At 39.0% G+C, this 11415-nt stretch overlaps 3 protein-coding genes across 3 annotated transcripts; all 3 read left to right on the top strand.

Moving 5' to 3' along the window:
- The first annotated feature begins 1623 nt into the window (after positions 1-1623).
- LOC137723650 (L-type lectin-domain containing receptor kinase IV.1-like) lies at positions 1624-4521 on the top strand. Its single transcript, XM_068462847.1, has one exon. It carries the CDS (start codon positions 1679-1681, stop codon positions 3650-3652), a length of 1974 nt encoding a protein of 657 aa, XP_068318948.1. The 5' UTR covers positions 1624-1678; the 3' UTR covers positions 3653-4521.
- A 681-nt stretch (positions 4522-5202) lies between these two features.
- LOC137723806 (L-type lectin-domain containing receptor kinase IV.1-like) lies at positions 5203-7182 on the top strand. The gene has a single exon (XM_068462998.1). The coding sequence runs from the start codon at positions 5203-5205 to the stop codon at positions 7180-7182; it is 1980 nt and encodes a 659-aa protein (XP_068319099.1).
- Positions 7183-8157: 975 nt separating this feature from the next.
- On the top strand, positions 8158-10587 carry LOC137723084 (uncharacterized). Its single transcript, XM_068462239.1, has 8 exons — positions 8158-8314; positions 8538-8593; positions 8767-8910; positions 9499-9572; positions 9679-9733; positions 9805-9867; positions 9962-10089; positions 10241-10587. Exons 1-8 carry the CDS (start codon positions 8269-8271, stop codon positions 10317-10319), a joined length of 645 nt encoding a protein of 214 aa, XP_068318340.1. The 5' UTR covers positions 8158-8268; the 3' UTR covers positions 10320-10587.
- The last annotated feature ends 828 nt before the right edge of the window (positions 10588-11415 follow it).

The following is an 11415-nucleotide window of genomic DNA, read 5'->3' as shown; positions in this document are numbered from 1 at the left end:
TTGCAATTTTCTTCAGTCACCAAGAAATAATGAATTAAAATTGTTGTTGGAAAGCCAAGTCCAATTTGGCTTCGACTAATTATTAAAGGGGCATTTGATAAAAACGTTTTGTTTTTAATTTTTATTTTGTTTAATAAAATTAAAAATAGAAATCTTGTTCAAAAAGGGTCCCAACCGGACCTTTGATTATTGTATTAGTTTCTTTCATTAAGAAATACCAACTGAAGTTTTAGACACACTGCCCCACGGTCACAAAGTTTAATCAAAACCATATATGAACATAAGAAAGACATGGAAATAGGGGTGCAAACCATTCATTTAAAATAAACTAAAGTAAAATCCAAATCTTCAACTACAGTAGGCTAGTTGAGATTAATTAAGTCACTAAATCAAACAATCTTTACAATAACAGAGAGAGTACATGTTTCACAGAGAAACTAAAGAAGGTGCATATACGTATATATAAGAGTGTGTGTGTGTGTGTATGTGCATATATGAGTACTCTGTTTGAGGAGTTAGAGAAATACGAAAACCTGAAACTTTTCAAAACCACAGAAACAGAGAAAATAAATTGGGGCTAAAACTTGGAATCTTACCAGAGGGGCTTTGAAAGAGTCGGAAAAATGCTTCCTGATGATTTTGCACCTTGGTGAGTAGCATTAGAAGCACTTCTGTTCTGTTTAACAGAAATAGAATTTATGGGGGTTGAGATACTTGTACAAATCTTATGAAAAAAATTGTTATGTATATATTAAACGTTCATTAAATTATTAATGTAAGTAGTTAACTTGTAAATTTGTTACATGTGATCATTTATATTTTTCAGCAAAAAATAAATAGAAAAAAGAAAACCAATTTGACAATGCAAATACAATATACAAAGACAACTACTAAATATAGCTTCATTTAGATAAATTATGTACGTCTTGTGCCGTCTCCCATTATTGTACTTGAATCATTATTAGAATCCACTAATGATGATTATGCTTAAACCATTTTATCATGTAAATTCTTTACTATTAATGAGAACTCATCTCCTTTCATGGACATAACCCAACTTAGGGTGAATTATGTACATCATGTGTTTGATTCCCTATTTCTACCACTTTACATATTCACTTATACTTAGTGACCAAAACAATCATGCAAAAGTCACAAACTTAACACTTTACGTTGTTCTAAAGTCTCGCTGATTTTGTGCATCAACAAACATCATATTTTGAAGATTCTTTTGTGATTTTAGTTGCCTCTTACCTCTTTTTTTTTTTTTTTTTTTTGAAGACTTCTATTTTTCGTATATAAAAAATAAAGGACTATCAACTGTGTCATGGTAGAGAATTTAGTCTTGGTCCATATTTAAATCACGTGCTGCGATCAACTGTGTCAAAATCTCCGGCAGGTGGTGAGAGGGCATGGCCATCTTTGGCCTTAACATTGCTCCATTAGAGAGATTTTTCAATGTGACCGGCACACGGGATGTCGATTAGTATGACAATAACGGCTAAATGACCTAAAAAACCACAGAATGACGATTGAAGTTGTTACCAATTTATTTACTCTTTCTTCGTCTAGAAAGCCGGCTGCATTGATTTTTCTTTTTTGGGTTTCTATAATTGATGAAGGATATGTGAAAAGTTTACAGAGGCGTGAGCGTTAGTGAAAATTGAGAAAAATAACCATGTTCATGTTGTTCAAGTTTGTAATACTCATTCTGACAAGCGTAGCAGCAGCTGAAGATTTCAATTTCACCTACCATGGCTTCCGATCTGCAAATCTTAGCCTAGAAGGCGTAGCAGAAGTGACATCCGATGGTATTCTGAGGGTTACAAATGATACTGTTCAGAGCATTGGTCATGCCTTCTATCCCAACCCAGTAACTTTCAAGAACTCATCTGATGGACCAGTTTTATCTTTCTCTTCCACATTCACCTTTGCTATGAGATATAAAGTTCGCCAAGGCCACGGAATCGTCTTTGTCATTGCTCCAACAAGAGGGCTCCCTGGAGCTTCTCCAGTTGGCTTCTTTGGCCTTTTCAACTGGACGAATGATGGCAGTCCAACGAATCATGTTTTTGCTGTAGAGCTCGACACTTTTGAGAACCCAGAATTCAATGACATCAATGACAACCACGTCGGGATTGATATTAATGGTGTAGTCTCTGTGGTATCTGCCCCAGCCGGATATTATGCTGGAGAAAGATTGATCACGAGTGGCCAGCCTGTGCAAGTTTGGGTGGACTATGATGGTACCAAGAAGCAAATCAATGTCTCTTTGGCACTGGTTAGTAATGGTAAGCCCTATAATCCACTTTTGTCTTTGATCCGTGACCTTTCCCCAATCCTTCACAGAACCATGTACGTGGGTTTCTCCGCATCCACTGGTAATCTAACAGCAATTAATTATGTTTTGGGCTGGAGCTTTAAGATAAACGGTCATGCTGAAGAACTTGGTCTCTCACAACTTCCTAAGATGCCTCGTTTAGGACCTAAAAAAATACCTAAACTTTTGACCATTGGTCTGCCTGTGATATTAGTGAGTTCCGCTTTGCTAGCATTTGTTTTTTGGGTATACTATGCCATAAGAAGAAAGAAGAAGTTTGCAGAACTGCTTGAAGACTGGGAGCTTGAGTATGGGCCTCAGAGGTTTAAATATAGAGAGTTATATATTGCCACAAAAGGGTTTCGGGAGAAGGAGCTTTTGGGCAAGGGTGGATTTGGTAAGGTTTACAGAGGTATATCGCCGACCTCGGGAACTATGATTGCTGTGAAGAGGGTCTCGCACGAATCAAGGCAGGGGATGAAGGAGTTTGTGGCAGAAATTGTCAGCAATGGACATCTTCGTCACCGGAATTTAGTCCCCTTGTTGGGCTATTGCAGAAGAAAAGGGGAGCTACTGTTGGTCTATGAGTACATGCCTAATGGAAGTCTGGACAAGTACCTCTTTGACCGACCGGTAGTCACTCTCGATTGGAGCCAGAGATTTAGAGTCATAAGAGGTGTAGCATTAGGGCTGCTTTATCTGCACGAAGAATGGGATCAGGTTGTGGTTCACAGAGATGTCAAGGCCGGTAATATTTTACTAGATGGGGAATGGAATGGAAGGTTAGGAGATTTTGGGCTTGCAAGATTATATGACCATGGCTCAGACCCTCAAACTACTCATATAGCTGGAACATTTGGGTATCTAGCTCCAGAGTATACAAGATCATGTCGGGCGACAACGAGTAGTGATGTGTTTGCTTTCGGTGTATGTTTGCTGGAAGTTGCCTGTGGAAGAAGGCCAATAGAAAATCACGGCTCCGAGAATGTGATTTTGGTTGATTGGGTGTTTTCTTGTTGGGAAGGACGTAATATTCTTGAGGCGAAAGATCCAAAATTAGGTAATGATTGTGTAGCAGAGGAGGTGGAGTTGGTGTTGAAGCTTGGGCTGTTTTGCTGCCAATCAGAGCCTTCGATGAGGCCAAGGATGCGCCAAGTTGTGCAGCATTTGGAGGATAATGTTCCTTTGCCTGCAGAGTTTTCACTTCTTGGTCTCTCCTCACGTGGCTTAGGCTTTTCTCAGAATGAAGGTTTTGATGAATATACAATGGCCCCAGGGTCTTCAGTGTCATCGTATGTTCCAGATTCATCATTCCTCTCCCGCGGTCGCTAAATCTAAAAGCAATTAGGAACATCTTTGTAACTGGTATCCATAGCGTAAGCATCTTTGATGGGTACTCCTAGTACTTACGATTCTTGTAAACTTCAATACTTTCAAGGCCAATAATACGCTAAGCAAGTTTGTTCTTTTGGTCTTTTCTATTCTGTCTGCATTGCACTCATACCAAGTGTTTCCTCGGTGTAGAAGGATCCAATTATAGTCATCTGTCATTGTTCTTGTTCACTCGTGTTCATTAATGTTGTCTTTAAATTTTAATGGAGAAGACCATGTGTGTGTAGTGATTTTCGTTCACTCTATTTCATCTCGATCTGATGTTTATATCCCTTCTAAGACTCTTAACATTAACATTTTCAGTTCTTTCAATATATGGTTTTTATCCTTTGACATGGTTGAGATGTTTCATGTGAGCAATGTCGTATATAGCAACGATCCGTTGGTGGTTGTTGTTATAGTACTGTGTTAAATACAATGTCACTGGAAATGTTGTTTAGTGTCTTTGTGTGCAGTGCAGAATTGCAGATGAATGTGCTGTGTCTCCAGGACAACCTGAAAGCCGCAGTTATCAGACAACGAGAACCATTGCCGGAAAGCTTGCGTTGAGAGAATGCTGCAGGTGTGTCTGTCAACCATCTTTTAATAAAATGTTAACCAATAGTTGACATGATTCGATTTGATTCATGTAGATTTTATTCGAAGGTTTGTTAATGTTGTTGTTGCACTTCTAGAACTTTATTCAAACACGTGTTTTCTTATATAAAAAGAAACTTGCAGACTCATGAATTGAGAAAAGAGTGTAAAAGAAGAGAGGACTGAAATAGCAAATTTAACATTCTTCACAATATAAAAAGTCTATTGACTTAAGACATACAAAAATAAATTGTAAAATCTCGAAAACTCGCAAAGTTCCGTGATATAAACAATACCTCACACACGTGCAAAGAGGCTAGTATCTCAGTAAGTACCTTAATCAAAGTGGTAAAATACTGTTTAGGTCATCGTTTTGCATAAAGTTTTATTTTGCTCGCTATGTTACATTTTTCGCCAATTTGGTCGCTGTGCTTAAAAATGCTTCTAATCGCAGCCCACTCTGTCATGTCGTCCTGGAATTCGAGAGGAACCGAGTGATGTTTAAACACGTTTTCATCTCAACATGCACGGAGCTTACTTGTACATTTTAGGAAAGACATTGGAAATGGACCAAGATTAGGAACGATATTAAACACCATGAACAGAAAGGTATTTATCCATAATTCAATGTCATTAGCCATGTAACCACCGCAAATGTTTTAAAAGTTGAATGTTTCAAATTGATTACAATTTTATAAGAAAACACGAGGTGTGTATTAGTTGATAAATAATACATGAGAGAAAATACAACTGTCAAAGCACCTTCATTAAGTCAATGTGATCTTCAAGGTGTGCAAGCACAACTCAAACGATTGCCAGGAAAATTTCGACAACTCGATTGATTAAAAAGTCTTATTTCATCAGCCCCCACTCTCCATGTCTTTCTCCCATTCTCCAAATCCATTGCAAGCACAATGGCAGTAGTACTAATGTGTTTCAAGCTTGTAATATTATTTGTACTAGTTAGCCTAGCAGTTGCTGAAGATCTCAGTTTCACCTACCATGGTTTCCGGTCTGCGAATCTTAGCCTAGACGGCATAGCAGAAGTGACATCCAATGGCCTTTTGAAGCTTACAAATGAGACCGCCTTCAAGATGGGTCATGCCTTCTATCCCAACCCAGTAACTTTCAAGAACTCATCTGGTGGCACAGTTTTCTCCTTCTCTGTCATCTTCGTCTTTGCTATGAGATATCCTGATCTCCGTGACCATGGAATAGCCTTTATCATTACTCCGACCAGAGGGCTGCGCGGAGCTTCTCCAAGCCAGTACCTAGGCCTTTTCAACAGGACAAACGATGGCAGTCCTACCAATCATGTTTTTGCTGTAGAGCTTGACACTTTCAAGAACACAGAGTTCAAAGACATCAATGACAACCATGTCGGGATTGATATTAATGGTATGGTTTCTGAGGTATCTGCTCCAGCAGGATATTATGTTGGTGAAAGAGTGATTACGAATGGCCAACCCGTGCAAGTATGGGTGGACTATGATGGTAGCAAGAAGCAAATAAATGTCTCTATGTCTCCAGTTAGTAATGGTAAGCCCTACATTCCACTTTTGTCTTTGACGCGTGACCTTTCCCCAATCCTTAACGAAATCATGTACATTGGCTTCTCCGCGTCCACTAGCAAGCTTACTGCATGTGCGTATGTTTTGGGGTGGAGCTTCAAGTTGAATGGCCAGGCTGAAGAAATTGTTCTCTCAAAGCTTCCCAAGCTGCCTCCGTTAGGACCAAAAAAAAGATCTAAACATTTGACCATTGCTCTGCCTGTAATAACTGGGAGTTCGGTTTTGTTAGCACTTCTTTATGGTGTACACTTTGCCATAAGAAGAAAGAAGTTTGCGGAACTGCTTGAAGACTGGGAGCTTGAGTACGGACCTCAAAGGTTTAAATACAAAGAGTTATATATTGCCACAAAAGGGTTTAGGGAGAAGGAGCTTTTGGGGAAGGGTGGATTTGGTAAGGTCTATAAAGGCATATTACCCAACTCAAAAGCTGAGATTGCTGTGAAGAGGGAGTCACACGAGTCAAGGCAGGGGATGAAGGAGTTCGTGGCAGAAATTGTTAGCAATGGAAGACTTCATCACCGAAACCTAGTTCCTTTGTTGGGCTACTGCAGAAGAGAAGGAGAGCTACTGTTGGTGTATGAGTACATGCCTAATGGAAGCCTCGACAAGTACCTCTATGGCCAACCGACGGTCACTCTCAATTGGAGCCAGAGATTTAGGGTCATCAAAGGCGTAGCATCAGGGTTGCTTTATCTCCATGAAGAATGGGATCAGGTTGTGATTCACAGAGATGTGAAGGCCAGTAATGTATTACTTGATGGAGAATGGAACGGAAAGCTAGGAGATTTTGGGCTTGCAAGACTACATGACCATGGCGCAGACCCTCAAACTACTCATATAGCTGGAACATTTGGGTATCTAGCTCCTGAGCACACAAGATCAGGCCGGGCCACAACGAGCACTGATGTGTTTTCTTTTGGGGTATTTTTGCTTGAAGTTGCCTGTGGAAGGAAGCCAATCGAGACACATGATTCAGAGGTTGTCATTTTAGCTGACTGGGTGTTTTGTTGTTGGAAAAGAAGTAACATTCTTGAGGCAAAAGATCCAAACTTGGGAACCGAATTTGTAGCAGAGGAGGTGGAGTTGGTATTGAAGCTCGGGCTGTTATGCTCTCAGTCAGAGCCTGCAGCTAGGCCAAGCATGCGCCAAGTTGTGCAGTATTTGGAGGGAGACCATATTCTTTTGCCGGAGCTGTCACCCCTTGGTGTTTCTGCCAGCGGCTTATCGTTTGCTCACAAAGAAAGTTTTGATGAATTTGCAACGGGCACGGGGTTGTCGCATTCATATGCTTCTGAGTCATCACGCCTCTCAGGTGGCCGCTGACACCAAGCACATAGCATTCTCGAGTACTAAATGCTTATTAGCTTGTCAATGCAACTTATATTTATGATATATTTACTCAATGGTATGTTCATCGGGTTCTCTCTGTCTTCGTCAAACATGTGATTATCCCTAACGTGTTCCGATGTGTTTGAAGTTACAATCTGTGTGTATGTGAACGATAGTTGGTCCGTCGCTTGATATCTCGATGTTAGACTGGAGAAGAAGGTGAGGTGAAGGACTTCAACTAAACCGGAATCTCTAGCGACTTCTGTGTTCATACTGCATATTGTCCCAACTCTGCGTGTCGTCTTTTATCTGCGAAAGGTGATTAGCATCGTCCTTTTTTCTTTAGCTAGATGGTATTGCAGGAGTGACATCCAATGATCTTTTGAGGCTTACAAATTTCACTCAAATGACATGCATGCCTTCTATCCCAACTCGGTAAACACGAATAAGAACGATACTCACTCCTTGCAAATTCATTCGTTGTACCTATCAGAAACAAGTTCATTAAACGTGGATTAGTTATACACTAAGTTTCTATAAAAATACAATTCGGAAACCTCAAAAATCTAAATCAAAGTATGTAAACGTAAAAATCGAAGTACGTTTGTAGCGAAAGTAATAATGGAGCACATGTGCACAACTATAGTTTATTGTAGAGAGAGGCCATGGAGGCTCCACAAGATGTTCTGATATAAGAATGTAGACGATTTGAAACTACTTGTAGTTAGCCTTGTTAATTAGGATATGACGTTCTTATTGGAGACAACATTTGCACATTTGCACATTTTAGATTAAAAGTGACCTATAGCCCTTTATTGGACATGACATTTTTTTTTTTCATGAAAAGATATGTTTACAATAAGCTGTTAAGAAACAAATTAGTTTCGAACTCGTCATTTACAATATTCGAAACGTATGAAAATAAATAATACTTGAAAGAAAATGAAGGAAAAGGAGAGGAGCTACTTTGGAGGCGGTAGCGGGTCGGGTTCATTAGACAGGCGCGGACTCTGGTTGGTGTGTTGAATTGGCGGTAGCATCAGACTCGCTTACTCCTTTCCGATTGAACCAATCAAAGAAATGCCGGTGAGAGTGGCGGAAGCCTCCGCGCCTTCTCAACTCTCAGGTACTTCTCCGCCCATCTCTCTTTCTCGATACCGAACGCCACCGCAAACAGCGGTTTCCCCATTTAGTAGGGTTAGGGATTTTGCCGAAATCTGCACTGTTCGATTCATGTTGTAGGATATAATCCTCAAAGACACTACCTTTTTCTGTAATTTTTCTTCCAATCGTTCACATATATGTATATATGTGTTTATTTATATGTTAGTATTTGTATCTATGTGCAGGTTCAAATGGTGGACAGACAGCTCCTCCAGCCTGCACACTTTTAAGCGTTGGACAGGTTTTATCTCTGCTCCTGTGCCTTTGTAGTTCTTAAATTTCGTTCCTTTTTGTCTTGAAATTGGTTAGATTATAGAGAATTTCTAATTAATATTGACATTTTGAGCATAAGCACCGATTTCGGAAGTATAAATGTGTGTGCATTGTAGAATTAAGTTCATAATTCTATGGCAGGCCTTCTCCGGTACGCAGAATGTTTGTAGTATGCAGAAAGATGAAGCGTGGAGAGTGAATGTTCGGATACAGGGGTGTGACCTTGAACATGGTTATCTATGTGGAACCATGGAAGCTCTTAATGTTCCTATGGCAGACACACCGGTAAGGAGTTTCTTCTTTTGTGTCTGTTGTTCATCTGTCACCATGAATTTTTTTTGTTTGAGGATTGGTATTGAGAATAAATATTTCCCTGAAATGAATTAAGAACAACAAAAGAGTGAACGAACTACTGAGTTTTTTATCGGGACTGCTCTTTATTTAAGGAGTTTCATACCCCTTTTTGGTACCTTCGGTTTTCGTACTGCTGTTGTTGTCTGTATTCCACATCTAGATGGCGAACCTCATATAGTTAAATCTTAAATCAAGCATTCTTTGGGATTCATTGGGTGCAGCAGCTACGAACTTGATTTGCCTAATTTTCAATCTTCAATTCGTAAGATATCAGTATGATATTCACTGCTTATCATGTGTCCGTGTGTCTCATACGATCTATAAATTTGGCTGTTTCTAGTCTGCCACTTTCATGCAAGACGTGTACGTTAGATGTGACACCTTATCTACTTTTTTGTGGATATGGAAGTCTAGTTATTGTATTAAAACAACCACACCCACCCCCCCGCGCCACCCCAACTCCCATATTCTGATATTTTTGTAACCTTCATTTAGTTTGTTTTTCTACATGTATGTTAGGTAGTTACCTTTTGGGAAGGAGAGATTGTTGACACCAAGAATTATACTTTCTTCACTGGAAAATGGGAGGCAACGTATGTTTCTTTTATTCTTTTAACCTCTATGTTGACCCTAATTATCGTATCATGGTTGTGGGTTGTGGAATAACGATCTAGTGCTAATTTGTTTAACTCTTTACAGGCCAGACGATGATATAAGGCACTGGACCAAGTTTCCTTCTTTTTCTGCTCTGCTGGTATGGAGTCTTAATCTTCTCAATCATATGGCAAACTTCTATTATCTACTAATTAATTCTATTGTTTACAGGGCCAAGTGGAAGTTGATGGTGGCAAATCATTAGATCTGAGTAATTATCCGTACATATTCATGGTAACTGATCTAATTGTTCTCTTATTCATTGTATAATGACTACTTATTCGTCAGATGCAACGTTGTTGAATTCTTTGACATTGTGTTGGTGCAGAGATGGAAAGAGCAATATTTTGTGAATGTTGGCACAGACTGTGGCCTAACAATAGCTGGCTTTTACTATGTCTGTTTCTCTTGTAGTGATGGCTCCATCAATGGCTTCTATTATGATCCTAACAGCAGGTATACTGGCCAGAGTATTTCCTTCCTTTATAATGGGATGTGTAAATGCTTACAAAGTAGATTGCAACTTCCCTTATTATGCACTGTGATTTAATTTTCTGAACACATTGCAACCAAGTAACTGATAAACGTTACTTGAACCGACTTGCAGCCCTTTTCAGAAGCTTGAGCTGAAATCTACCAACGAGGGACGATCAGGTTTCAGCTTTTCATCATATGAACTGCGATAGATGAGAATATGTCTACCGTAGATGCGTACTAGGTATTGCACAACTTTGGGTCAAGTTTGAAGAGCATTTAGCTCCTTTAGTACTGCAAGAATTGATAAAACTTGTGCAGATGTACATTTGTTTGTGTTCGTAAAAGTCTATCGCAGAGCTGTGTGGTGTTCTTGAATATGGTAATTACCGTGTACTAGTTACTTTGAGGTGATGTGAAATCTTGCATATGTAGCGAAACGTTCAGCTCGAAATCAGAATTTATGCTTCTTCTTTTGTAGTTTTTCATTGGATGTTTGATTACATAGCTTGGTGTTATTATTTCAAGGAAAAACTTAGCAATTTCCCGAACTTTGTACCTTGTTCGACTTTGCCCTATGAATTTTCGTTTTGGTTGAGTCCCTCTAAACTTTCAGTTAATTTCATCACTTGCAAACCAACTTTTAGGAGCGTATATGTCAGCAAAATGCAACAAGGGAAGATAAGACACACCATTCAATTAGAATTTTGTATGTTAGTATTCTCATTCAGTGTATATAAGGAGAAATTCCTTTCATTGTAACAACCACCTCTCAACTCTCAACATAAAAGAACACCCTACTCTCACCATATACACACATTATCTTCAAGCATCCGTAGCATTCATAGCATCCTTATAAACGCTTCCTTGTAGACACTTTCTTGTAAACAATTATCTTTGTAAACATTCTATATATCAATAAAAGTTCAAGTGTACATATTCAAGCAATCTTCAAGTCTTAAGTAAGTTTTCCTTTTTTTTTATTTTTTTTATTTTTTTTATTGTGTTTGTTTATTTAGACTTCTAGTCCAAAACAGGGAAACACTATTGTAGTTGTATTATTAACCTACTAAACTGACGATCATACTTTGTTTGAGCATTCTGTTATAATTGAATGCTTGCCATAAAAATAACTGGATATTAACCAGAGTACCTCTGATTTCTTCGTACCTTTGAGTTCAGCCTTTAAGTCTAGTTGTTATAATGGTCATCCGACTATTTAACCGGGCTTGCTTTCCGAATCTAGTATCAGAGCCAAGTTTAGCATTTTAATAATATAATTATGATAGTAAAGTACCTTGAGGACGG

Source organism: Pyrus communis, chromosome 17 (genome assembly GCF_963583255.1).
Source record: "Pyrus communis chromosome 17, drPyrComm1.1, whole genome shotgun sequence".
Classification (NCBI taxonomy): Eukaryota; Viridiplantae; Streptophyta; class Magnoliopsida; order Rosales; family Rosaceae; genus Pyrus; species Pyrus communis.
The sequence above is the reverse complement of the archived record's forward strand: the minus strand, read 5'-3'. Positions and strand labels throughout refer to the sequence as shown.

Bases quoted from the DNA above. Each gene is read 5' to 3' on its own strand.
- LOC137723650 (XM_068462847.1), top strand. From the start codon at position 1,679: ATGTTCATGTTGTTCAAGTTTGTAATACTCATTCTGACAAGCGTAGCA.
- LOC137723806 (XM_068462998.1), top strand. From the start codon at position 5,203: ATGGCAGTAGTACTAATGTGTTTCAAGCTTGTAATATTATTTGTACTA.
- LOC137723084 (XM_068462239.1), top strand. From the start codon at position 8,269: ATGCCGGTGAGAGTGGCGGAAGCCTCCGCGCCTTCTCAACTCTCAG. The intron at 8,594-8,766 runs GTTTTATCTCTG...ATTCTATGGCAG, and splicing joins CACTTTTAAGCGTTGGACAG to GCCTTCTCCGGTACGCAGAA. The intron at 9,734-9,804 runs GTATGGAGTCTT...TATTGTTTACAG, and splicing joins CTTCTTTTTCTGCTCTGCTG to GGCCAAGTGGAAGTTGATGG.